This window comes from Pholis gunnellus (assembly GCF_910591455.1).
Source record: "Pholis gunnellus genome assembly, chromosome: 6".
Taxonomy (NCBI): Eukaryota; Metazoa; Chordata; class Actinopteri; order Perciformes; family Pholidae; genus Pholis; species Pholis gunnellus.
In genome coordinates this window covers 17,717,477-17,744,095 of record NC_136532.1, presented here as the reverse complement: position 1 = coordinate 17,744,095, position 26,619 = coordinate 17,717,477, and the positions used below count along the sequence as shown (strand labels likewise).

At 41.6% G+C, this 26,619-nt stretch overlaps 3 protein-coding genes across 3 annotated transcripts; 2 read left to right on the top strand and 1 right to left on the bottom strand.

Moving 5' to 3' along the window:
* The first annotated feature begins 8,625 nt into the window (after positions 1 to 8,625).
* Positions 8,626 to 10,059, top strand: LOC306697629 (immediate early response gene 5-like protein). Its single transcript, XM_079161637.1, has one exon. It carries the CDS (start codon positions 8,753 to 8,755, stop codon positions 9,629 to 9,631), a length of 879 nt encoding a protein of 292 aa, XP_079017763.1. The 5' UTR covers positions 8,626 to 8,752; the 3' UTR covers positions 9,632 to 10,059.
* Positions 10,060 to 10,534: 475 nt separating this feature from the next.
* On the top strand, positions 10,535 to 16,138 carry LOC306697156 (carnitine O-acetyltransferase). Its single transcript, XM_079160917.1, has 14 exons — positions 10,535 to 10,664; positions 11,806 to 12,075; positions 12,220 to 12,338; positions 12,817 to 12,870; positions 12,987 to 13,152; positions 13,286 to 13,460; positions 13,608 to 13,786; positions 13,880 to 13,980; positions 14,068 to 14,187; positions 14,277 to 14,399; positions 14,931 to 15,066; positions 15,146 to 15,208; positions 15,305 to 15,442; positions 15,548 to 16,138. The coding sequence occupies exons 1-14, from the start codon at positions 10,638 to 10,640 to the stop codon at positions 15,761 to 15,763; spliced, it is 1,887 nt and encodes a 628-aa protein (XP_079017043.1). The 5' UTR covers positions 10,535 to 10,637; the 3' UTR covers positions 15,764 to 16,138.
* Positions 16,139 to 16,292: 154 nt separating this feature from the next.
* Positions 16,293 to 26,619, bottom strand: adamts13 (ADAM metallopeptidase with thrombospondin type 1 motif, 13; the record flags this gene model as incomplete). The annotated part of the gene is made up of 29 exons (XM_079160916.1): positions 16,293 to 16,482; positions 16,571 to 16,746; positions 17,227 to 17,406; positions 17,506 to 17,649; positions 17,732 to 18,002; positions 18,685 to 18,889; positions 18,973 to 19,149; positions 19,314 to 19,443; positions 19,523 to 19,625; positions 19,699 to 19,897; positions 20,010 to 20,189; positions 20,272 to 20,401; positions 20,880 to 21,036; positions 21,122 to 21,303; positions 21,391 to 21,471; positions 21,583 to 21,703; positions 21,814 to 21,962; positions 22,046 to 22,172; positions 22,477 to 22,540; positions 22,677 to 22,828; positions 22,935 to 23,039; positions 23,147 to 23,297; positions 23,444 to 23,578; positions 24,051 to 24,197; positions 24,285 to 24,409; positions 24,594 to 24,677; positions 25,915 to 26,048; positions 26,174 to 26,228; positions 26,542 to 26,619. 29 exons carry the CDS (start codon positions 26,617 to 26,619, stop codon positions 16,327 to 16,329), a joined length of 4,098 nt encoding a protein of 1,365 aa, XP_079017042.1. The 3' UTR covers positions 16,293 to 16,326.

The following is a 26,619-nucleotide window of genomic DNA, read 5'->3' as shown; positions in this document are numbered from 1 at the left end:
GAGAGAGAGAGAGAGAGAGGAAACAGACATTTCATTTGCACACAGTTCTCTCTCTCTGCGTGTGCGTGTGTGTGTGTGTGTGTGTGAGTGTGTGTGTGTGTTGCCTAAGTAGATCATTGATTGGCACCAAGCCAAGATATTATTATGTCTTGAACATAATACCAGGCATTCATTGTTATTTTCATTTAATTTGTCTTCGATAATTTTACAATACAGACCTAAATCAGATAAGACTAGATATTTCCTGTGCTTTTGTAATACATACATGTAACAGGAAATTGTTACAAGCTAAAATAAAGACGATGCGAGCTACAGAACTAGGAACCGTTGTATTGTTGATTTATTTCAGTTTCTACTGTTACCGAGACATTATTGATCACAGGCTTTTGAGGCCTGTCTGGGGAGTATCAGACTGATGAAATGGGTTAAAGGTGCCTCTCTCATAGGTGACCTGACCTTGTCTCCGCTGCCTCAGCCCCCGACAGTGATCCTCACCCCCCTGGGGGATGCTCTTGATCGATAGATTGGTCTTTTACCCACACCAATCACCCACGGCTCCCGATTCCAAATCGAGGAGAGCTGAGAAGAGCTGCTGCAGTATAAAGAACATTCCAGAAGAAGCGTCTCCTCCTCAGTCTGTTATAGCTCGCTTCATGCCAGAGCAGGGATGCGAGAGGCTTGTGTGTTTGTTTGTAAGTGTAAGAGTGAGTGTGTGTGTGTGTGTGTGTGTGTGTGTGTATAAGAGGGTGTAAGGGGGGGTTACATTACAGCTATGCTATTGTCTAATTGTCTCCTCTTATCATTAGTGACAACCATGACCTCTGTTATTGGCATATCTGCATTCTGCCTGCACTGCAGAGCCTCCACCACACTACTCGCAGCGTTTTCTCTCCCAAGAGCGGCAGGGCCCATGCCTCATAAATACAAACACAATCTCTCCTACACCTCCTGACTGCAGGACAGGACTCCACACATATCTGCCCGTGGAGCGCAGCCCATTTGCATACATATTAAAGTGACGCCTCAGAAAAAAGGAAGAGAGAGAAAGATGGGGGGAAGGAGGGGAGGGGTGGGGAGAGAGAGCGGGTATATGCAAACAAGGCTTTCATCTAATATGCAAGAACCGGCATTGCTCTGGCATAAATCTGCATCTGAGCTCAGGCAAAGAGAGCGGAGCCCATTTGACAGTAAATGGGCTAGGGATGGCTGTCAGATGCACTGGGGAACACTGTGTTACCCCACTGAGTACAGGGGCTATTGATCAGTATGGCATGACACATATAGCAAGAACTACAAAGTAACAATAGTACATGCTAAATAAAACCGCTGGAAGGTATTCGAGGAAAGAAATGGGGGATAGGTGATAGAGTACGTCAGAAAAATATGGAATGCTTAAAGAAAAAGTTTAATATTAGCTGTGCTGCTATATGCTTCTTTGTTGTTTGGTTTTTGTACGGAGTAAACAAACAAGATAAAACGTGTTTATTATTGAACTTTAGAGGTGCTGGTAGTCGCATTTTGTTACCTTTGGACAGAGCTAGCTGTTTCCCCCTGTTTCAACTCTTTATGCTAAGCTAAGCTAACTAACGGCTGGCTCCAGCGTCAGATTTACCGAGATGAGAGTGGTATCTGACAACAGCAAAACAGCATATTCGCCGATGTCAATAGAATGCATTAGCTAAACTATGGTGCACCTCTAAACCGTATACCTGCTAAACATAAGCATATTAGCATTGTCATTGTTAGTATTTTAGCATGCTAAAAATAGCATTTATTGAAAAAGCATTGATGTGCCTATAAGTACAACTGCGTGGCACTGCTAGGGTAGCTGTAGACTCTTGGTCCTGTTTTACCTTAGGACATAGCCAATCTTGCCATAAGCCTTGTTTCTTGTCTTTATGCTAAGCTAAGCTAACTGGCTGTTAGTACAGCAACATGTTCATCATGAAGACTTTAGAGTGGTATAGATTTTCTCATCTAACTTTCGACAAGAAAGCAATGAAAAAGTGTTTCCCAAACTGTTGAACTGTTCCTTTAAAAAGGCCGCACATTTGTTCTAAAAGTGTACCATAGGCCTACTGTCTGTACGCTGCATGATCCCATTAACATGCACTGAAATGTATGAATTGTCCTCCAACAGGCAGTTGTTAAATACTTCGAGAACAATTTTGCACAAGCAAAAGTAGATCGCATGATGGCAGTGCTAAAGCAAAAAACAAAAACAAAAGTGCACTTGTGAAACTTTACTTACTTTCTTCAGAAACTGAAGTGCTGCCGTGAGCTCTGGGTTTTCCCCGAACTGTGAGTATTTCATGTTGGACACCCTTGAACTCCCTTTCCTGTTTTCCTGCCTGAGCATGTCGCATTGAAGCCCGCCATTCTGTCTGTACAGGTGATCTTACGCACAGGAAATGGAAACTCTGAATGTGCATGTGTATTATGTATGTGTGTGTGTGTGCAGTGTTAGTGCGTGCATGTATAAGAGCGTTGGAATGGGGGTGGAGGGGGGTGTGGGGGTGTGGGGGGGTGAAACAGGATATGTTGGGAATAACACAAAGCACAAAAAGTGTCACATGATCTGAAGCACAGGGTTGATTTATTTGGCTTCAGAATGAATCTGTTGCATGTGGTTTGGAGGAGAGAATGTTTTCCTTCTTTGCTCTCAGTGTGCTCAGACACAACACATGGAAACATTTTCAGAGAGGCCATGGGTCTGTGAAAAAAAAAAAGCGCCAGACATTTTATTTCTTCTCTCTCTTTTCATAGCTCTTTCGGTTCCTTTTTTTCTTTTTCTTCACTGATTGAATTACATACATCTGCTTGCCACATGTAGAAATATCCCCCCTAATGAATATGTGTAATGCACTCAGGGGTTGTGACGTGCAATTACTAGATATGTTAATAGTTTATTTTGGTAAGAATCAACTGTCAGAGTGGTGTACCAAGTGGTGGGCTCTTCACTTATTCCCTGCAAGCGTGGCAGGGATATATCAATGAACATCCTATTTACAGCCTCTATTTCAGTCTGTAATAAATACTCTTCCACTCACATGAGACAGTTGCAGGTCTGCTCTATTGTCTGCCATAAATATGCTGGAAGGGTTGGTTAAATATTGATAACACCAATTTTCTGCCTCCCTCCCTCGCCCCACACACCCTCTCTCCATCACCACCACACACACAAACACGTACACACACACATCACACACTCATACCAAACCCCTCCTTCTTTCTCTCCTTCTATCTCGCGGTTATTTCACCCTCACAGTAACCTTGCTTATGCATATTGCATATGTATATAAAGCACCCCGCCTCTGAAGTAATTGTGTGCATCTTCTACTGAGCTGCATATCTCAGCTCTGTGTTTAATAGGACGCACTATGGAAAGACTCAATTCTCTTTGTTTAGCAGGTGATTCTTTTCTGTTTGGACACATCCACCAACTCAGAACTATAGATTTATTGACAAGAAAAGTGCTGGAAGTCCAATTTTTACAAGTCTTCTTCTCAATTTTGGGAATTAAGAAGGAGTTGGTTATGGACGGGGCTGAATCCCTTGTCCGGGATTTCAGGCAGATTACTTAAAACACTTCACATTTTTAGAATGAAGTAACTTTAATATGTACTATTTAGGTTTAATACTAACAAATAAACATTGCTTAAGAGTTAATTGTTTCTATATGAGAATATATAGCCTATATAGAGTTATGAAATTGGCATTATTCTTAATTAATATTTTGTTTGTTTCAGCTCATAACAAATTGTTTATCAGATGTTCCTTTCAAAGTTACAGTGGTATTTTTCCTGTCTTTAAAAAACTCTTTGTCACAAGTGAGAGACAGAAAAAATGTTCAGTGGCCGATGCTGGTACAGTTTGATGTCCTAACAAAGGCTCACATAAGCCTAAACATATATATATATATATATTCAAATCTAAAGAGGCTTTCTCTTTGTCAGTTGTATGTGTGGTTCATGTGTGGTTAACAAAAAAGTTAAGTCTTCTCTTCTTAAAATAAAATATGTGAATACAGCAAGTCTTTGTTATAAAGATCATTTTCTTTATTAAGCAAAAGTGTACTGCAAAAATAGAAATGTCATTCATGCATAAAGTACTTCCTACATTACGCTCACTTTTTGGTGAGGATTATGCTTTACTTGTTTGTGTGTCAAATGTTAATTTCTCTACAAGTATTTTTGTTATGCACACTAAGGTCCATGTGATCAGTAATAAAAGACTGGTCAAATGAATACCTGTATTCTTTCCATTCTTACTGGATGTGTTTTAATATGTAACCAGCAAAGCATTCTCTGTTTTATAAACTGGGTAAAGATTACTTAAATCAACATGTGTGTGTAAGTACAGCAGTGTCTTCAAAACTGAAACTTGGTCCATTTGACATTAGGTCTGACCTTTGCCTCTGTCTCTCACAGATTGTAAGTTGTGCTTTTTCTCCAGTGATGCTCAATAAAATGTTCGTCACAGTTATTATTTTTTTCACTGTGACATTTGGCACCTACCTTCATTTTGTCACATTTGCATGCCAGTGGCTTTATCATTTAGCCCCCCATAATGCAACACTTAATCCAGACCATGATATACAAAACGTGCATCAAGGGCATTTGCATTCTTTTTGCTCTCAAGGTTCTTGTTCCCACAAAAACAAACCAAACCAAGATGTTAATATATTTTGCCCTAAATGTCACTTTCCCTCTATTAGACTTTACTGTGCTATACTATGCTATACTTCACTAAACAATCTCCTCTGCCAAACAGTGCTAATAATCCAGAATCTCTGTTCCAGTGTGATTTAGATTGTGATAGTAGTGTTAAAATATTACCATTAAAGGTGCAATCTGAGATTGGGAACATTTTGATTTCCTCTCAACGGCTCTCAACATGGCCAGCTGCTCACAGCTAACGGTGCTAACAGCGCTAACAGTGCAAACTACAGCGAAAGTACTGACAGAGCAAATCATGTTTACCTGAGGGGTAATCTGAGGCTGGGCCCTACTGTTCAGCAACAATACTGTCAGTCAGGACGGCATTAGTAGCTGTAACCTCTGTATGAGAGCAGTGATGAGTGCCGGCAATGAGCTAACCAGTGGGGCATGCCCACATGTACGGACATGCACTAAAAGCACGAGCTGCCGGCCCGACTATGTCAACAAAGCAAGGAGAAGCTCTGAGAACAACACACGCAGAGGGAGAGCGACTTCATTCTCTGCTCAGGTAGACATTACCCCACTTTATCTTTACATAGCAAAGAGCTGTTTGCTGCTATATTAATGCTCTGAATGTTAAATACAACACCTTTAAAGGTGCTTGAAATTAAAGTAAACAAATCTATCCACTACTACTATACTAGAAATTGCTGAACTATACCATAAAATATAATGCTTTGCCATACCATCCCACGCTGTACCATAAAATATGATATCAATCTGCTCTCTGCCATTTAAACTATCCCAGAGAGAGCACACATGTCAGACTCCAATTTACACCATTATCAGAGCATGATAACCATAATAGTGGCTGTCCTCCTGATTCACGTATTTGGCAGGAAATCAAAGTCACATCCAGGTGTTCAGGATGATGTCAGCCATCTGTGTGTGTACACACACACACACAGATGTGGGGCACGGATGACAGATAATCTCTCTACAAAGAGCTTTTACCCCACACATGTGAGAGCGGTGACAATATTTCTATTTTCAGAGGCAGTCCTAATGACATCATTGTCACATCCAAACAGTACATTCATAATAAACTCTGTGTGTGTGAATTAAACCTATGTACTCTGTATGAGTATGTGTGATTTGGCTTTTGAGGAAATATTTGTTTCGTAAACAGGTATATTACAGTACAGTACAGTACAGCACAGCACATTATAGTATAGAAGGGTATTATCGTACATAATTGTATAGTATTGTGTAGAAGTGAATTCTGTTTTCTCCACAGTGTTCCTCTATCTGTTCTGTTCTATTTTGGGGTTGGGGTTTACAGTGTGCTTCTTCGGGTGCAATCCCAACCTACCATTTTCAGTCTGCCTTTACGCTGGTTTCTTGTTTCTCCGTTGTTTAAACTCTTGTATCCTTCTAGTTTTAAGATCTTGTCGGTGACATATTTGACTTGGCCTTTCTTTCATTCATGGCTCTGAGAAGCTTATTTGAACTGCATGTACTTCTACAAAAATAGGTCTATTAATAATTTGTATATTATATGCTATTCTATTACTCTCTGCTAGTCTATTCCATTACTCTTTGTATGTTCTAATCTACTCTATTACTCTCTACAATTCTTTATCTAATTCTTTTCTATCGCTCTTTTATGTGGCACGTTCTATTCTGCTCTACATTAGTTTGTGGCACTTATTGTATTTGTATTAGTTTGTTTCTGCACTGTACTTTTGCTCTTGTTTATGCTCTTAGATGCTTGTTTAAAAAAGGAGATGCACTTATGACTTCTGGTGACTAGTAGTTCTCTTGAATACCGATGTTGAATACACTTATTGTAAGTCGCTTTGGATAAAAGTGTCTGCTAAATGACTGTAACATAATGTAAAATGTAATGTATTGGTTACTCTTTACTATTATTCTATTTGACCCTGTTCTATCTCTCTCTATGTACTACTGTTATTTTCTATTATATTGTTCTCTACGCTATTCTATTTTCCATCACTCTCTACTTTGTTTCCATTCTATTTCTCTCTTTTCTGTTCTATTATATTTCTAGTACTCTCAGGGATAGTCTATTCTATTCTGTCTCTCTACTATATTCTATTCTATTGCCATTACTAACTACTATATTCTGTCTCTATGCTATTACTCTCTACTCTCCTTCCATTCTATTCTAATTATTAACTGCTGTATTCTACTCTATTCTCGTCTATTCTCTCTCTCTCTCTTTATATTCTATTTCATTCTACTCAAATCTACTTTATTACTCTCTACTATTCAATTATCTTCCATTCTATTACTCTCTACTATTGTAGGCTATATTCTATTGTTTTATTGTGTGTTCTATTACTCTCTAATGTGTTCTAGTCAGGTACTCATTAACATTTTCCATTCTAGTCTATCCTTCTCTAGCATGTTCTATTCTATTACTCTCTATACTCTAGTATGTATAGATCTACTATTCTTTTCTACTTTAATACTTTCTAGTTTGTTCTATTCTATTACTCTCAAGGATATTCTATTCTGTCACTCTACTATGTTCTATATATTCTATTGTGATTACAAACTAGTTATATCTCCATGCTATAACTCTCTTCCATTCTATTGTAATTACTAACTGCGATATTCACCTCTGTTATACTTCTCTCTTTCCATTCTGTTTTGTTATAATCCATCCAACTCTCTAATAGTGTTGTTTTAATCTATTCTATAACCCTGTACTAGTCTTTATTCAAATCAATTCCATTCTATTACTCTTTAATACTGTATGTTGTATTCTGCTCTATTGGTTACTCTTTTCTAAATTCTATTCTATCATTATCTACTATGATGGTACTACTGTTGTCTTCTATTATATTAAACTGCTATCCTGTGTGCTCTGTTGTATTCTATTTGCTCTATATTCTGTTCTTTTCTATTATGTCATTCTCTATTGCATTCTATTCTATTACTCGCTATTGTATTATGTTTTATTTTTCTCTACTCGATTATATTGTTTTCTATTACTCTCTATTATGTTCTATTCAATTATATCACTCTCTATTCTATTATATTCCATTCTATTACTCTCGACTCTATCCTGTTCTTTTCTATTACTCTATATTATGTTCTATTGTATTACATTACTCTCTATTAAATTCCTTTTACTTACTTTCTGTTATGTTCTATTCTAGTCTATTACTCTCAATGACCTTCTATTCTATTCTATTGTAATTATAACTGATATGTTCTACTCTAATCTACTCTTATTATATCCTCTACTACTGTAGGTTATATTCTATTATTTTCTTATGTGTTCTTTTACTCTATACACTTATACTCTAGCATGTTCTTCTATATTACTCCCAATGTTATTTTATTATGTTCTGTCACTTTCTATTCTATTCTATTGTTACTAACTGGGTTCTATATCTTTGCTTTCACTCTCTACTCTATTCCATTCTATTGTAATTATTGCTTTATTCTACTCTATTTGGCTCCTCTGTTTCTATTCTGTTTTGTTCCATTCCAGTCAACTCTGTAACTCTTTACTATTGTATATGCTGATCTTATTTGTTTCTATTACTCTCTAATATGCTCTATTGTATTCAGTTTGTTCGTGACCACATTCTTTTCTTTTCTAATCTATTGTATTACCCTCTATTATATTCTACTGCAATTACTAACTATGTTCTATCTATTCTGTCCCACTCCTCTTTTTCTATTCTATTCTACTCTGCTCTTTTCTACATGGACAATAATTGTGGTGATTTTTGTCTGCACTGAGATTTAAAAAGCTCAGAACACATTTAGTGAAATGCAGCATGCCCGCTCCTACGTGCATTCTGAATGAGGCTGTTAGTGATATTTGCGTATAACAGAAGCACCGCCTCCCTCCCATTGGACAATGTCTATGTGAGGGCGTGGCAAGGAAAGATGAGAGTTGCAAATCCATGCCCTTACTGGGAAGACATGGAGCGCTATGGACACAGTCTCTACACGAATCCAGTAGGAATCTCAACTAAAGACACATTTCTTCAGTGAAGAAACAACCGATTTGAGAGACTTAGAGGAAAAAACGGCTGGCCCAGTTGAGGATGGAGTGTGCATTTGAAGCACAGGACCTCATCTCCATTTCTTTGAGGAAAATCCAAAGCTCCAGGACGCAGAGAGGAGGCATCAAGCTCCACAAGAACTTACTGGTAACGTACGTACTGAGAAACGCCAGGCAGTTTTACATGAGCAAAAACGTGTCGCAAACGCAGAGGACGCATCAATATGAGGATGTAGCGGCAGTCCGTGAAAGGCAAGACTATTTTGAATTGAGCGGGAGCCTAACGGAGTTGGCTGATGACTTCTACTGCAACTTTACTGGGGTTGAGTCGGAGACTTGGCACTGCGGAGCGCACCAGCCCAACGGCCAGCCTGCAGAAGTGGCGCACCAAGACGCATCTGCCTGCGCAATGCTTTCACCAAGTGACTCTGACCTCATGGTTTCGGAAGCCTGTTGGAGTTGTGCAGACAAATCCTCCTGGGAGTTACCTATCCCAAACCTACAAGCCAACCAAAAGACTGTCCTGGACTTGGACACGCATGTGGTGACTACTGTCACGACTGGATACTTCCACTCAGACTGTTGCGCGCAGTCTAAACAGCCGCAGGGCGCGCAGTGCTACACTAAAAAGCGAAAGATGGACACAAGTTATCATATTGTTGATCCAGAGTTTTATTTGCCAGACTTTGGGCCAGTGCCATGTAAAAGGATGAGGACTGAGGATGATTTTCATTCAGACTCGGACCAGTTGGACAGCACAAACATCTCCAACCTGATCTCAGTGCTGGGTTCAGGTGGACTATCTGAGTTTGTGAGTTGGCAGCAGACGGACCTTGAACAAATATTCGCCGCTCAAACAATTTGTTTAAAACATACACTGTTAACAGGCAGTGGGTGGACCAGAGCAATTGAAGCATTTTGATTTGTATGATTGTTTTTCTTTGTATTGTTTTATTTTATTGCTTCTCAAATAAACCATGACACGACTGCAATTCCCTCTCTCCTCTGTTATTGAAAAATGTTGATGAAATGTGATTTTAAAGAGCAACCATGTTCATTTTGGATTACTTTTGCACAGTAACATTTCTCGTGCCAATGATATACTTTCTTCACACGGTATACATGAATTGTACCTTTCATTTAAACCTTATTTTCTGGTGATTCATTTGGGGTACTGGAGTCAGTCTTTGGTTTGTAGCCTATTTCCTGAAGAAATGAGTTAACGCTCAGTTTCTCTGGAAGGACGTTGGACGAGCTCCATCATGTGGCCAGAAAAGATCTGTGCAGCCTGGTGCACCATCTCAACGCAGAATATCATTCTGTAAATGTATTATTCATTTCAGGGCCTGCTTTTATTAATCAATAAAACTTACATTATTTAAAAAACATTGATGTATTGGCTTTAAATCGCGACTTCAACTCCTGATGAATGATATCACTGCACTTGTTATGTGTGCACAAGAGTGGGTTAATGATAGATGTACATTTAGGGTGCTAGTGACCTTGTATTTTTTTCTATTGCTATCATTTTACCAGTCGTGTGGGACTTCATACAGGTTATCTGTATTTCATGACAATGCTTTGACTGAAACTACAAGATAAACATGAATGGTTCTTATGGATTACTGGAATCAATTATGGCTTTTTCTTCTAATAAAATAAATACAATGATGAAATAAGGCAGCTTATCATAGCTGAAAGATTTTGTGTACAATATTTGGAGACGACAGGCACGCACGTGCCTCTCTCCACTTGGAAAAAAACAGGACTTTCAGTGGAGAGCTCGCAGCTATCTTGGCTCGGTGGGTCCGGGGAGGGGGCGGGTCTCTGAGATATGCACCGAGCTTGTCCTTGAGACATGACTGCCCGAAGGTCTCCCTGCTATATTCCCGGGACAGCCAAAGACTTTAACGCGTCTGTTTGACAAGATGTTGGGTGTTTTTGTCAAGGCCGCGGTGAGTCTATTGCTTTTTCAGCCTAACTACATGTGTTTTAAGTGCGTATCAACAAACGCAGTAACGTTACGTTTGGCTTTACGGCATCAGACTGAGTGACGGGGGTGGGGCGCTGTACTGGACAGCAACAAGGTGACAATATAAGTTAAATATAACTCGTGTTTCACCATGGTTTACTGGCCTGGCACGATATTTATTGTGGAATAGTGTTGATTTAGAGCGTCATTTAGCTGCCCCACATTTAGACGTTGGCGTTACGCATAACATTAGCTTAGCTTAAGGTTAGCTGATAGCACAAAGTTACCTCGACTTGTGGCGGATGCTGACATAGTTTTATTGGCGACAGAGTCCCCTTCAGTATTGTCCCTCTATTTATATTCTCTACACACAACAGCACTGCAACACACGGGATTCATATCGTTTTTATTTTGAAAGCGTCTACCGGAAGTCCTTCCCTGCGCCCGTAGACTTGGCACAGATGAAAACGAAGCCCGTTAATGTGAATGATTTATATCATTATTTCTGAATATTATGACTGTTTTTTTTAATTTATAAACACTCATTTATAAATGGATCATCTTATCATCAATCGGATAACTATTGGTAGTGTGCACGAGGGCACAGATAGGCCTAGACAACGTGCTCTCATGTGTGTTTTGATGTAGCTTCCATTTCAAAGGTTCAACTGTGTCAGTCTTCTATTTATAACCTGGCAGAGCTGACACCACTGGGTCCAAAGAACGAGTTTAGCTGTTTTGCAGTTGTTTTGGTGTCCGTTTTCACAGTTTAAATCACCTCACTATAAAGTATGTGCCTTTGAAAATAATTAGAAAAGTTGTTCACAACACTTAATCCTGTACTTGAAACCATCGAGTCATTTACTATTTGAGGCTTTGATTGCATGCACTTCATATTTTACAACATGTTGACACCTAGGATTTGTGAGGCAGCATCAGTCAACTCTTTAGTCCAGTTAATGTTAAGGTTCAACTAGAGAGATTATCGCTACACTCTTTGATTATTATATCAAGGCAGCAAGTCTACAGTATGGTCACGTGGGCAATTGAAATATTTGAACAAAGAGCAGTTCTGACAATTATGGATGAGGAGAGTTTGTGCTCATTAAGACCGTGTCTTCCAGCTGCGGCCCGGCCTGGTGAAGCCATGTCGCCTGGTCAGACCAGTAACACGGATCCCAGAGAGGTCCCTGGTGCACCAGGAGGGATTGCCTAAGCTGCCCGTGGCGCCTTTGAAGCAGACATGTGAGCAGTACCTGGCTGCTCTGGAGCCCATCGTCAGCGAGGAGGAGCTGGAATACACCCGGCAGCTGGTGAAGGAGTTCCTCACAGGTGGTGTTGGGGAAAGGCTGCAGAAAGGCCTGGAGCGACGGGCACAAAAGACAGACAACTGGGTAGATATCCGGCAGTATTTAGCTGAATATTTTGGTGTATATAAGACATCTATATGTCTGAAGTCTGTAGTCTAAACAAGCACTGGAGAACTGTAAAGAAGCATTTTTTTTTATCCTGCTTTCTGACTTCTGCTTTTTTTTAAGTTGTCAGAATGGTGGATGCAGTCAGCCTATCTCGACTGCCGTATGCCGGTGGCGGTCTACACCAGCCCTGGGGTTGTCCTGCCTCGCATGCACTTCCACGATCGACAAGGACAGATGAGGTGAGAAACCGGGATCCACTGCAAAAACCACAGTCTTACAAAACAAATCAAATGGTCTTATTCTATGCACACAGTTGTTTCCAAAAAAAAAAACGATTTCCATTGTGTTGAAGTGCAGTGTAAACAGGCTCATATGAAGCTGGAGTTTCAAGCCGACCTTTGCGCAGGATTCCCTCCACATGCTGGCTATTTAAAGCCCTTTAGCCGCTCATAGCATTGCTCAGCTGTTTTTGTCTACCGTGACCTATGGGATATGCCATGGACACAGTAGTCCCAAAGAGAAATACTCCAGTGAAGCCAGTGGCTGAATTTAGGACCAGCCAGGTACAGTAGGCCCACATTTTGTCAGCCAGTGACACTAGTAGGTCATATGGAATGACATTTACTTGGAAATGTCTCCATTCAGAGCTAACTACTGATAATTGATGTTCACAATCAACATATGTTTGTCAGTAACACAATGACGTCTTCTGTGCAGGTTTGCTGCCAAGCTGATTGCAGGAGTTTTGGAGTTTAAAAAAATGATTGACACGTGAGTTTGCTTGAAACTAATTCAAATATCAGACTGCTGATCAGAGCTCCTTATCACCATGACTTTCAGTTGGTTTACAGAACTGCAGATGTTTAATATGCGCTGCTGTGTCCTAGTGACACCCTGCCTATAGAGTACCTGAGTGGGAAGCCGCTGTGTATGGACCAGTATTACCAGATCCTGTCCTCCTGTCGTATCCCCGGTCCAAAGAGAGACACTGTTGTTAATCACAGCATCGGGAAAACGTCATTCACTCATATCACTGTGGTCCACAACTTCCAGGTACTCTAGAATGCGCTGCTGTTCTTCTCCTTCTTGCAACTCATTTTGTAATATAATCATCACTGGTCCAGTGGCTAAAGAAATACTGGATCTATGGCTGAATTAACCTGACCTGGTCTCCCCCCCCCCCCAGTTCTTTGTCCTGGATGTGTACCACAGCGATGGCACCCCGCTGACTGTAGACCAGATTTACATGCAGTTGGAGAAGATCTGGAACTCCTCTTTGCAGACTAACAAGGAGCCTATTGGCATCCTCACATCACAGCACCGCAACACCTGGGGAAAAGCCTATAACAATCTGATTAAGGGTGAGCAGAGAAACCGAAACCTCAAGAGCCTGTGTCGAAACGCTGTGTATCCATAGATTTACTATCTTATTTAGAATGAATCAAGTCTTTGAGAGAAAATATTTTGCGGAAAATGTTTATCTTAAAGGCGGTTATATTCCTCCTCAGATAAAACAAATAAGGAGTCGGTCCGTGCCATCCAGAAAAGCATCTTCACGGTTTGTCTGGACGCCCCGATGCCGCGGGTGTCAGACGAGCTGTATCGGAGCCGCGTGGCTGCCCAGATGCTGCACGGAGGCGGAGCTCGCTGGAACAGCGGCAACCGCTGGTTTGACAAGACATTGCAGGTGAGTGTGAGACAAAATGACTTTACATTCAAAATGATCAGCTGCACTGTGGTAATGGGTGAGAATTTGAACGTGCTTGTCCATCCTCCTCAGTTCATTGTTGGTGAAGACGGCACCAGCGGACTAGTGTATGAACACGCCCCTGCTGAGGGTCCACCCATTGTGTTCCTCATCGATTTCGTTGTTAGATACATGTAAGTTTCTTTCAATTCTTAGATGAGAGTCAGACATTTTTTTTAAATGAACTCAAACTGACAAAATGTTTCATGTATTCTCAACAGGTCGAAGAGTGAAATAGTTCGCACTCCTATGATTCCCCTGGCCATGCCTCTGAAACTACGTTTTAACATCACACCTGAGGTCAAGAGAGACATTGAGAACGCCAAACAAAATATGAACATGTATGTAAAGTGCAGTAGTGATCATTATTATTGTCTCATCTTTGATGTCAGTCATTTTGTTTAACTCACTCTTTTCTTTGTTTCATCAGAATGGTTCATGACTTGGATGTGAAGGTGCTTATGTTTTCTCATTTTGGAAGAAAAGTGCCACAAAAACATAAGCTGAGTCCGGATGCCTTTGTGCAAATGGCTCTTCAACTGGCCTACTTCAGGTAAGAAATCCCTTTTCATAGTTGCCGAATCCTTTTTCAAATGATGAACATGAACATTAAAGGGACACATCATGAAAAACACACTTTTTCAGTGCTTGTGCACACACATTTGGATATCTGGTGTACCTTCCAACCCAGTCAGTTGTTTGTGGGCAGCCGAGATCAGAAAACATGTGATTCAACAAGCCATTCAGAACTGGCTTCCCATCCTATCGTACTTGCAGGCTCATCAGAACATACAGACTCACACACACACACATGCATAGAGTATCTCCACCCTCGGCTTGAGAAATAACTTTGCAAAGGTGCGCCATGTTTTTCTCGCAAGCCAATCAGAACAGACTGGGTTTATCAGGAGGGTTCAATAAGACAGGTGCTAAAATCAGACAGAGGGTGATATACAGGTATATTCAGGCATATAATCATGTTCTAGTAGAAACCCAAAATACGAGTATAAACCTGAAAATGAGCATGATATGTCCCCTTTTATGTATTACATCAAATATTCTGTGTCCTGTTTTTGAATCCCAGGATGTATAATATTTGCTGCTCCACCTATGAGAGCGCATCGTTACGAATGTTTAAATATGGGCGAACAGATGCAATTCGTGCAACTACTACAGACTCGTTTAAATTTGTCCAGGCAATGCAAGACCCGGCCGAACAGGTACTGTTGAACCACCAGCATTCTCAATAAATGTATTGAATATGAAGCTGTCTGACTGAACAGAAAATACTGTCAACAGAACACAGAGAGGCTGGCGCTGCTGCAGGCGGCCGCTCAGACACATAAGGACAACACGTATAAAGTGAGAACTGGAGTTTATCAACATAAAAAAAAAAATCTTAGTTTATCAATACATCATCTGATTAATGACAGCTCTACACATTCAACTCTATTTCAGGCAATTCATGGACAAGCCATCGACAGACACCTCCTCGGACTGAAGATGCTGAGTATTGACGAGCTGACCTCCATGCCTGAGATATTCATGGATACCTCGTTTGCTGTGGCTCAGCATTATAATCTCTCCACCAGCCAGGTACATCTGTACCTAAGACAATCAACAGTCTATTATTACTGAGCAAATGTTTGTTTGTCGTCGTGTTTGTTTGCTCGCCCTCATCTTTCCCGTCTCTGTGTCCAGGTTGGCTCCAAGTCAGACTGTGTGATGTGCTTCGGTCCAATGGTGCCAGATGGCTATGGAGTGTGTTACAATCCCATGGATGAGCACATCAACATCGCCATCACGGCCTTCAACAGCTGTGACGAGACGAACGCGGCCAAGTTTGCCAAGGCTGTAGAGGATGCTCTGTTGGACATGAGAGCTCTCCTGGAAGACACAGCTACAGCCGAGCAGTGATCCCACACTGGGGCCTGGCATGGTGCTTTTGTCCTGGCGGGCTGTGCGGGAGCTGGAACTGAAGCGGTGCGGCGACGTCGCTGGCAGAAAGCCACACTGACACAGACGCACAATGTACTGAGTGTGCTGGAGCTGAGGGGGGGGAACCTGTTAACGGGTTGTGGGAAGTGCAATGCGTGACTGCCTTTGTGATGTGAAGTAATTCTTTATAATAGAAATTCTATATTTTAATACGTTGTGTTTTATTTCATTTTACATTAACATACTTTGTTGATTGTAATGGTAGAATATTTATTCTTGATTTATACTTTACACGTCTCTAGTGCAGTCTTCAAAATAATACTGTCCTCGCTTGACTTAAAGATTTTGAGAGCTTTGGTTTGTTGATTAGTTATTTCGGGTCAAAATAATTACCACAACCGAAAACAAAAATAAGAGAATGTTGTTGTTTTTTAAAGTCTTTCCATGAACAAAGTAGAAGTTAAAAATATGTGAGTATTGTAAACTAAAGAAATGTTGAATGTAAATTCCAAAACTCCTCAAACAACAATAATAGTTAATTATCAAAGACGAATAAAGGAATATTCGGCTCTGAAGCTCCCTTTGGAATGCAGGTATTCTCCATGAAATTCAATCTCAGCCATATTTCCAGAGGAGTGCCACTGAAACAGCTGTCGGCCTTTAAACACGTTGGTCGCTAAGACATCCGTGTCCCGGATCTGAGCAAGTAACACAAGGCAGTCGTTATTATACTATGACATACAAACAAACAATTTTGAAACAAAAGCGAACAAAACGTGTCCGCACCATGATGTATGTAGACTGCGAGTTGGTGGCGTTGAACACTGATCCAATGTGTAGCGCTTGGATTCTGATCTTCACTGAGGGAGGGGCGTTGATGAGCACTCGACAGGTGTGGTTTGTGTTGGACGTTGTTGGATTCTCAAAGACACCGGTTGGGGAAAACAGCTGAATGTCACAATCTGTGGGGCAAAGCCATTGTACATTTCATCTCAACAAACTATTATGAACACCTGTCAAGTCAAATACAAACCAATGCAATGGCCAGGCTGTGAGTATTTCATTTGAGAAGCCCAAAGATGTGAGTTTAGGCAGTTAAAAGTGCTAAAATGTTAATTCAAAATCCATAGGGGAGGTGAGAGGACACAATAGAAGCGCAGTACAATACAACACAAAGTTTTGCAGCTGTATTATATTGTTATTACGATATTTTCGGCTTCACTGTACTTATTGCAGGGCTTTTGTATTGGATTGCATTAGACGGTGCAAGTGTTCACAATGTTGCGTACTCTCTCTAGTTATAGTTTTCAACCTTTATGTTGCAACATTGGGCTCAATTGACTTACAGCTGCAACTATTCCAAAAAGCAAGTAACGCCTCCTCTCATCCGATCTTTTCAAATGAAGGAAAAGGAATCGTGCTGAACACACGAGCACTCTTACCCTGATGGTGGCTCTTCTTCGTGTTTTTCTGTGAATTGTAGGTAAACACAACCCCGTTCCCGGGGGTGAGCAGTTTTTGACGCACCAGCAGGATGTTGGTTCTGGTTGTCAGTTCACTACCCGCTACCCGCTCGCACTTCCTCACAATTGCCAGTCGGTCAAAAAATGCAACAAATTCCTCTGTAAAAAAACAAACACATTCACAGAGTGACAGTCGTTTATTTATCTGCAATAGTCACGACATAGGACATAACCTTTTACAGAGTAGATCAAACGTACTTTTTCTGCAATTCAAGGAGCCAGATTCCACTTTAATGTGAATGACCTCATCGAGGGGTCGACCTATGATTACTGTGCAGCGGCCGGTCACGTCTTTCAAATACACCGTGCCGGATTCCTCCAGGAGTAGCTGTCCACATGCACCTGGTCAAAAGCAGACACTGTAATGATACTCCTGCAGCTGCCGGCAGCGCTCACTGAGAATGGGTAGTTTATGTGTACTCACTGGGTTTAGGTGCTGGGATGGTGGTTGTACTGGCCTGTGGAACAGGGATTGGCTCCGTTGGACTTGGAGAAAGATGGTCCAATGGGTGCTGTGGCGTAACTTTAGTGGGGACATCTGAGGTGGGCAGAACGCAGCAGCCCAAATAGCAGCCCTGGATGGTTATGGGTTTAGGCATGTGCATACAAAACGGAGGGCTGAGGGGCTCCGCCTTAGAGGGGCCCATGCAGGACACGGCTCTGGACTGGATCCCGTATCCACACGGTACTGAACACTGGATTGGCAAGATATCACAATAAACCTGATTCACATGAACATGACTGGGAACAAGAAGAGGAGTTCTGTGTCCTGGGAAAGAAATTGCTCTTAAAGGGCCATACCACTGTGTTTGCAAGTACATTTCTATAATAGGCAACTATTCATATTCTGCATTTTCAATGCACAGATTTTAAGATTGGGATGTTGTTGTTTTTCCGTCAATTCCAGATGGCAATTATGGTTATATATGGTTATTCGTTATTTCCATACAATATGAAAATCATTTGGTGTTGCAATATTATTTCACGGTAATGCAGTTTAAGTGCAGACTGATTTGAAAAGTCTTGCACGGTCCTTTAAACGGGACTATTGAAGACGTATATTAAACCACACAAATTGAATAATGAAATAATAATGAAAGTGGGTAACAATCCTTTGTCTTTGTTCTTATCTTCTATTATTACGTCTTTATCTTAAGCAGGGCTGCAACTAGTGATTCTTTCCGATGTTGAATAATATAAAGATAATCATATTCTGTATGATATGTCTTCATAAAATAGATTGACATTCACGTTATTTCTGCTTGAAAAACAATTTAGATGATTAATAGATTGTCAAAAAGTCCCATTCATTGATGGTTGATCAACTGATTGTTTCATCTTGAGTCTAATCTCGTCTTCACAGCCCAGTCCATGTACCTGGCTCCATGGTTTCGCCTCCCATCTGAAGGTGCAGATCTGCACCAGGCAGGGCACTGTGGTGGCTGGTTTCACAGCTGCATAGCAGCTTTCCTCCGGCACCACACTCTCCTTGCCGTGAACAAATTGGACACAAGACACAGTCCTCTGAGCTACACCCAAATCACAGGACGCCGAGCAGGACGATGCACCGAATACCTTCCACCTGGATGAATGGCAGTATTTAAAATCATTTTGCCTTTGCAGAAAAATATAGAGTTAGACGATGTGTGTTTGTTTGTGATTCACCTTGCTGGGCAGCTGTGGTCGTTACATGAAACCACTGCTGTGGGTTTGAGAAACTCACTGCACTCTGAATCCTCCACCACCTCCTCCTCCCCTTCTGTTTCTACAGCACAGTACAGCACCCTGTTGGCCACCCCTCCTCCACACGTTACACTGCAGACTCCTTGCTTAGAGCGCCACCTGGTTGTTACAAAAGATATTTTGCTGCTGTCCCTATTTTAAACGACATCATTTCTTTCTCTAAAATGGATACACAGCAGACTGCATACTGAAGACAAATCTGAGATTCACTTCATTATATTATACATAAATACTGCATGTGGATGTCAAGTATAGTGTCTCACATGGGGGGGCAGGAAAATGTGTTGCAGGTCTCAGACTGAGAAGGAGGTTTTGTAGAAGCATCACAGTAGATGTCCGTCAGCCTGAGTCTGGTCTGGTGGTCCACGCAGGAGAACCAGACCTGCAGGGTTCCTACACAAGCATCAAGCTTTGGTTGACCTTATCTGATGAGGCTTGTTTCTGAGTGAAGGTGAGTACATGTTTCACTTACCATTATCACAGGTCTTTGAGCACTGGCTGATAACAGGACTCCAGACATACACAGGAGCCTGTTTAGAGCGTGGCGACACACCAGACTTTAGCAGTGGTTGTTCCTGGTCAAGAAAGACAATGTTTAGACACCCTGCACCTTTTGAAATAAGAGATTTTAGTCATGTTCTACTGTACCTCTCCCTTAGATTGCCATCCAATGGGACAAACATCTACCACACAGGGCACAGAATCAGTCGGTTTGATCTGCAAAGAACAAACACTTTGATCCACTTCAACATCTTGACCACCTTCTGGCCGGACACATGACACGTTGCGGTTTGCTTCTCCTGGCCCGCACAGTGCCGAACACTCCCCTGGCTCCGACACTCGCCATCTGTGAACACACAAAAAAAACAAAAAACTAACAAAGCCTTCATACTCTGTAGTCATATGAAGTTATTTGACCCATGAACATCATGATCAACAGTACAGTGTAGACTTCATACCTAGCAGGACAGTGTTGCAGGTTACATTTTTCAACAGTATCTGGAGCCGTATCAGGTGGGCATGCAGAATCTGAAACCTTTACCACATCGGCTCCATGTATCTGAACACATCTTACAGGACGCACTCTTTCTCCTCCACCACAGGAGGCACTACAAGACCCAAACGTCCCTGTGTCCCAGCTGTAAAACAGTAAATTATTCATGTATAACCATTTGTGCTGAGTACAGAAGGACATAAAACAGTGTTGAGTGTGAACCAAACCTGGGGGGACAGGGGGACAGCTGACAGGTTGTGTGGAGGGGTACGGGTGGAGCAGGTGTTTCGCAATTGTGTTCCTCCAAATGGTTGTTGGTGTCTTCATCTACACAGACAAACACCTGCTTCTGTACACCTGTTAAGAAAGTTAATGTGTAGAAAGAAAGAAATACTTAATGAACACCTTAAAAGAAGTTAGAGGGATTAAGGGGGAGTTTTAAACCCAAAATGTTTCATATTATTGCATTTGTTGTATTGTATGTGACCATTTAGTTAATCAGTTCAGTTGACATTTTATGGTATTTGCTTCTGAAAACATGTGCGATCAGAACAATGACAAATGAATTTGGCATATTCAACACTGCCTGTCCGTATAATAGACAGACACTGTAAGTGTGGGATAAAAGCTTGCTCGAAAAGGTCAATTCTGCTGCACATTATCATACAAATGCCTCGTCTCATTTGTAAAACCCATTGGCTCCTAAAACAAGAGAGCGAAGACTATAATGTGCAATCAGCCTGTGAATTTATAATGACATCTATCATCAAATACATTATTATGCTGGTTTTCTTGTGGTGCTTTTCAATAGGACTCGTGATTAACAGTTCGTTACCTGATCCACAGGAGACAGAGCAGGGTGTTGTGAAGACGGCCCACTTTCCGTTTGGTGAGATGTCTGTCAAGTCGCTGTTTCTGATAGGTACATAGAAGTGGTAGCTAATGTTTGGATTAGTCTTCTCTCCATATTCTTTTCCATATTTGCGATAGACCTTGAAAGAAAAACACTCAGATGTTGAACACAAATTTCCCATTTTACTCCTGCAAGTATTTGTTCCTCACGTTTCCTCTCCTGACCTGTACTCTTATTTCGTCTGACAGCGGTCCTGGCACCAGCAGCTCTTCCATCTCGGGCAAAAGGTCAGGGGTCAGGTGGAGGTGGTACTCTAGGCGGTTATCATCCAGCGGGGAAGGGTGGGTCGTAGTCAGTGCCATGCTGCCCATCCCGGAAACAATGTACCGATCCCCAACCATTACAGCTGGAGACATAAACGCCAAAAACAATTCCCAGTTTTAGTAGCTGTTAATCCTGGTGTAGAAATCTCTTCTAAAGTGATGAGGCTCACCCATGTGAGTGAAGAGAGGTGCCCTGTTGACAATATGAACCTGCGTGGCATTCACTGGCAGAGACAGGAAAGTGGTATACTCTGAATAAGAAAGAAATAAGAAAAAATGTCTTACTTAAATGAGTAATAGATTACCAAATTAGTTCTCAATTCATTGCATGTGTTCATTAGCTGTACACTGTTGTTTGTTACCTCTGGCCTGACCGCCCGTGTAGGAGTCAGAGGTCAGACTGCAGGATGATGCATCTCCACCACACACCCCGCACACATCCCTCACTTTCCCAGATTGCAGCATACCATCACAGCCAAACAGCTGATCAGAGACAAACGGTGCATTTAAAAAGCTGTTAGACTGACTGCGAAAAAAGAAAGTGTGAAAGAGTCAAATTGCATCTGCTTTGTCATCTACTCAGTCTTTTTTACCCGGCATTTCCCTCTTAAGCAAGCACATGTGGATCCAAAGTGAGGCGTGCTGTCTGACTCACAGCGAGTCCCATCAACAAACTGAGAGCCGCGGCTCACTATGAAGTTTTCTCCTTTTGACTGGCACACATATCTGCACTGCTCATCCGCTGGTTATGATGAGAAGAGTTCACATTAAAACAACTGTTAGTTTTGTTTCTTTACATAGAGAAAAATAAATATGTAGGCCCACCTTGTGCAAAGCCTACAGCAGGGATCCAGGTGTAGAAAGTGGCAGTGTTTGGTAACAGGTAGAGGGGGTGGAGGTCTGTTTGGGAACACTGCTCTGCCATGAAATCCAGCTGAGTGTGCTCACATGGCTGCAACAACATGTGTGGTATGACAAAGAAAAGCATAATAATGGTGTCTGTTTGCCTTTTCAACCCCCAAACCACTATAGAGGTATTCGTGGCTCACTTTGACCCCAGCTCAATTACTTTGCCTCTAATTCTCCAAGTTGTCCTATCAGTACTTGTGTTTTCGGAGGCTTTTTTATGGGGGCACAGGCTGCAAACTGCTAACAAAAGATCAACAAACAGTGGGACCATTCTGGGTACAGTGATCCACTGAGTAAATAGTATTGACCTACTGTATGGAGGCCCAATGTAAATAGTCAGAACGTACTTGCTGGTGACAAAGTTCAGCCTCAATATCCGATCCCTCACAATCATTCCCTCCAAAAGCAGGTCTGAAAAATTAAACATGATACACTTTCAGAAAGTCATCTATAAGCTGTTCACTTTCAAACATCAATATCACATAAAGTACAAGTACACGGGATCGTCAGCTCCGACTATGACTGATGCTTGCGTCACATTTGTTACCTTGGGTTGTTGCATTTCCGTGTGCGGTGAGTGACTCCCCCTCCACATGTCCGTGAGCAAGGGGAGAACTCAGACCAGTTGGACCAGGAGCCATGCACCACCACAGAAGAGCTGAGCTCATCTAAGGAAACGCAACGCCCCTTCAGACACCACTGGAGGAGAGGAATGCACCTCATGAACAAACATGCGTGGGGCCTACTTTTTGGTTCAATGGGAGAACGGTTGCACCTAAATGACTCACTAATAACAGAGCAGTACCTGATAAGGTGCACACTCTGTCCCGTCCAGCAGTGGGACGAGGAGACGTTTGCAGGAGCTGTTATCATCAGGGTTAATGTGACAGGACAGGACACGACAAGCTGGCTGATGGAGAAGAAGACCAAAAAGGACTAAAAATTGGGTGGTGGTGTGTTCATTTTTGATGTGAAATGCCATCTGGTGGTATCAAGCTGCTATTACAGGTGACTAACCAGGTCAGGATTGGTGAAAGAGCAGGCTCTTGCAGCGCTACCAAAGGCTATACGGCACTGGTCATCAACTCCGTAGTATAGACCAGGCTTCCAGTCTTGTAGGGAGCCTCCCAGTGCAGGCAGGTCCTTTACACACTCAGCTTTCCCTTCACTGGGAACATGAGTGACAGGTGACATCTCATTATCATGTCCAGACTATGACAGATTTGTATCTAATAATCTTATAAATGAGTCCCAGGTCTGCATGGTGAATGAGAGGCACTTCCAAGCACAGCTGCTCTGAACTGGTTGACCCACCTGAAGAATGTGAGCAGCTGCTGTCTGCTGCAGGGAGACCAAGTCAGATCCACACTGTTGTAGCCGCCATCGGAGGCCATCATGAACCCACTCCTGCTGCAGGTGTTTCCTACTCCGTCATGGTTGATTCCAAAACTGGGTAAAAGAAAATTGACATCTTCAATTAGAACACGCCTATATCATCTAGTATGCTAATTATGAGTAATGTCCTCAAAGGAAAAACTTTAAAAACAAAAGTAACATGATTTCATTATATATCTATTATTGGACATATATGTGTAATTGTATGCTTGCCTGTGATCAGATATTACATCGTTGCATGTTTATCTAACTTGCTGTGAACTGACTTAAAGACAATTTATGTCTGCAATTATGTGGAATTAATTAATTGAAAGTGTACCAATTGAATACTGTCTCTTCTTTCCCTATAATTAGTGCCAAATTAAATACTTCTTTCTCGGAAACTTCTTGGAAATTAATTTTTGAAATTACAGACCTTCAAAAGAAAGTGTTACCTAATACGATTTAATAGCTGTGATGAAAACTTAAAACCTATATAATAGATATTGCAGATTCCCCGATGATCATGTGTGTGACTCTGCTTTACCTGTGGCCAATCTCATGAGTGATGGTGATCCCCAGGTCAAAGCCCGTGTCCTCTGTGATCACACAGCTCCATTCACTGGAGCAAGACCCACCCAGCTGCGCTACACCCCGGACCTGATTGTTCCCATCGGGCAACAGCAGGTCGTACCTGTTAGTGATGGTAGACATAAAACATGGCTCCATAAAATATCAAGAGAACATCTCCTCGCAATACAGCCAGCTACATGTAACACACCGTGTAATGTATAACAGAAGATCAGCGTGTAGTGGGTCTGTATCGTTTGAGGGGTTTATCCTTCGGCCCCAGTCACACACACTTCTGAGAGAGGAGGTGATGTTGGGAGACATTTGGATCTCTGGCTAGAAGAGTGACCACAATAACAAAAGAAAGGTGGGGATAATAAAACATAAAGACACTGAATTCATGGTCATTTTTACCATTGCTCACACTTAAAGTCAGCCTGGAGAACATGACAGGTACACATCTTGTATAGCTATATGTAGCTATACTTGATTCATTGAGCTTTTAACAGGGAGCCATTACCTCTGGCTCTGACAGGATGATCATGCGGACCAGGTGCACCCTCATATTGGCACCCAGGGCCATGTCTCTCAACAGCTCTGAGGCCTGGGTGGAAATTGGAAGGAAAAAAAAGTCAGATGAATACACAGTACATCAGCAGGATGTTCAGAGTGTAATGGGACTAGTATCGCAGTGCACTTTAAACGTCTATAGGCATAATGATGTCGTTATGGGTTAAGGTTCGTTGGCATTGTTGAAATAAACTTTAACATAGGTTGCATCTATCCTGTGCATCTTACTTAATCAATCACTTGCTCCACCCAGCAAGTTTGCCTGACCAAAATCAAACGCACCCAATTTACACGTGATCACCATCAAGGGAACGCTGGGTCTGGCTAACATGCTAAATGCTAACACGCGCATGGTGGATCCACCTTTAGTAAGGTGTGTGAACACGTTCAGCTGTTTAAAACTGTTAATCCCTGATGTGATATGAACTCATTCAGCTCAAAAATGCAAGGAGGGATTTTATTAGTATATTTATTATTATTATTATTATTATTGATTGAGAATGAACGAGCAGAGACATTGAACCTAGAACAGATTGTGGAGTATTTAGCGGTGCACACGATTCGCAGATTGCCATTCAAACAGGTGAGTACGACACTCGGTTGTGATGATGGTTGTAACTGCAGAAGAGACTGTCGCAGCTTTGTGTGCATTTTGTGAAACAAATGCACAGAAAACTATTATTTATTGCTTTAATATGTGTGTTTGTGGTGCGGTGGGGTTTCCCATGTTTATCTGTTGTCTGCTTTGTTGATGTTTTGTTCTGCTGTTAATCCTATAAGAAGTGTCATCTTATTTAGTGTGTGTGGCCTATTAGGCCATTTGTATTTTTTGTCGGTCGTGACTGTGTAACTGTCTGTGTGCTGTCCTCTATTCTGGTTGTGTAATTGATGATTGTATGCACACAGGCTGCACAGTAGAAAAGGAATATCTCGTTGGTTTGGACAGAAGAACTCTGGTGTAATGTGTAAACCACAAGTTGACATGTTAATGCACTTAATTTTGTAGCCTAAACACATTCTTTGATTTGATAGATATAGATATTAGTTTCCCCTTTCAAATATGTAAGGCAGTAACATAAACGTTGTAGTAAATTTTACATTTAATTGTCCCTTTTTACATTAATACATTTTACACAAGTGACTTCAGTAAAACATTCTAGGACTCTTTCCTGCTGTGGTTCCAGTACATTTCCTCATACATTTATTTAAGGCCTAGAAACGGCTATCGATAGAAAGTAAAGGCTGTTGTGCTCAATGTTCAAAAGTCTTACAATGTTGAGGTTGGTGAGGATGTATCGTTCTGTGTCCTGCTTGTGGACCTGCTGGACGTCAGGCCCGACCACTACCAGCAGTTCCAGATGTGTGATATCAGGCATCTGAGCCCAGCGACGCAGCCGCCCATTCACTGTGAACAAGGAGAAGGAGACACAGTATGGGACAGACACCAGTAATTACAGTATCACAGAGAGAACACATTAATTGCATTATGTATGAGTCTTACAATTGTTTTACAGTTCTATGGAGACATACCTGAGGCATCAGAAGATGGAACTATGTCTCTTTGACTGGGGGAGTGATGAAATTGCTTTAAGAGGACACAAACGTTCGTTTTTAGGTTATTTTTAAGCACAATTTTTAGGTTCTTTAGAAACTACAGCTTCAAACCCGTGTAACCAAATTTAGATTAGTCTGCCCAAACACTGAATGAAAACACAAAAGTATTTTAGAGCTTTTGTTTTTTAGTGACTGCCATGTAAATCCAGTTATGACAGCTGGTCGTGGGTTTTCACAGGATGATAAACAGTTTAAAGTTGAAGAGTTCAATGTACTTTGCAGAAGTCCCGAGCAGTGGAATCACTAACCGCCGTGCTCCTGTTCACCCACCGCTTTCCACCTACCTCATCCAATGGAGAACTCATTAGAGCGGCGAAGCCAGGCCACAGGGACAGCAGACAGAGCACGGTCGTAAAAAACAT

Coding starts and splice junctions, on each gene's coding strand:
- LOC306697156 (XM_079160917.1), top strand. CDS start 10,638: ATGTTGGGTGTTTTTGTCAAGGCCGCG. Junction 14,400..14,930: donor CTTCAACTGGCCTACTTCAG/GTAAGAAATCCC, acceptor TTTGAATCCCAG/GATGTATAATATTTGCTGCT. Junction 15,209..15,304: donor ATAAGGACAACACGTATAAA/GTGAGAACTGGA, acceptor ACTCTATTTCAG/GCAATTCATGGACAAGCCAT.
- LOC306697629 (XM_079161637.1), top strand. CDS start 8,753: ATGGAGTGTGCATTTGAAGCACAGGACCTCATCTCCATTTCTTTGAGG.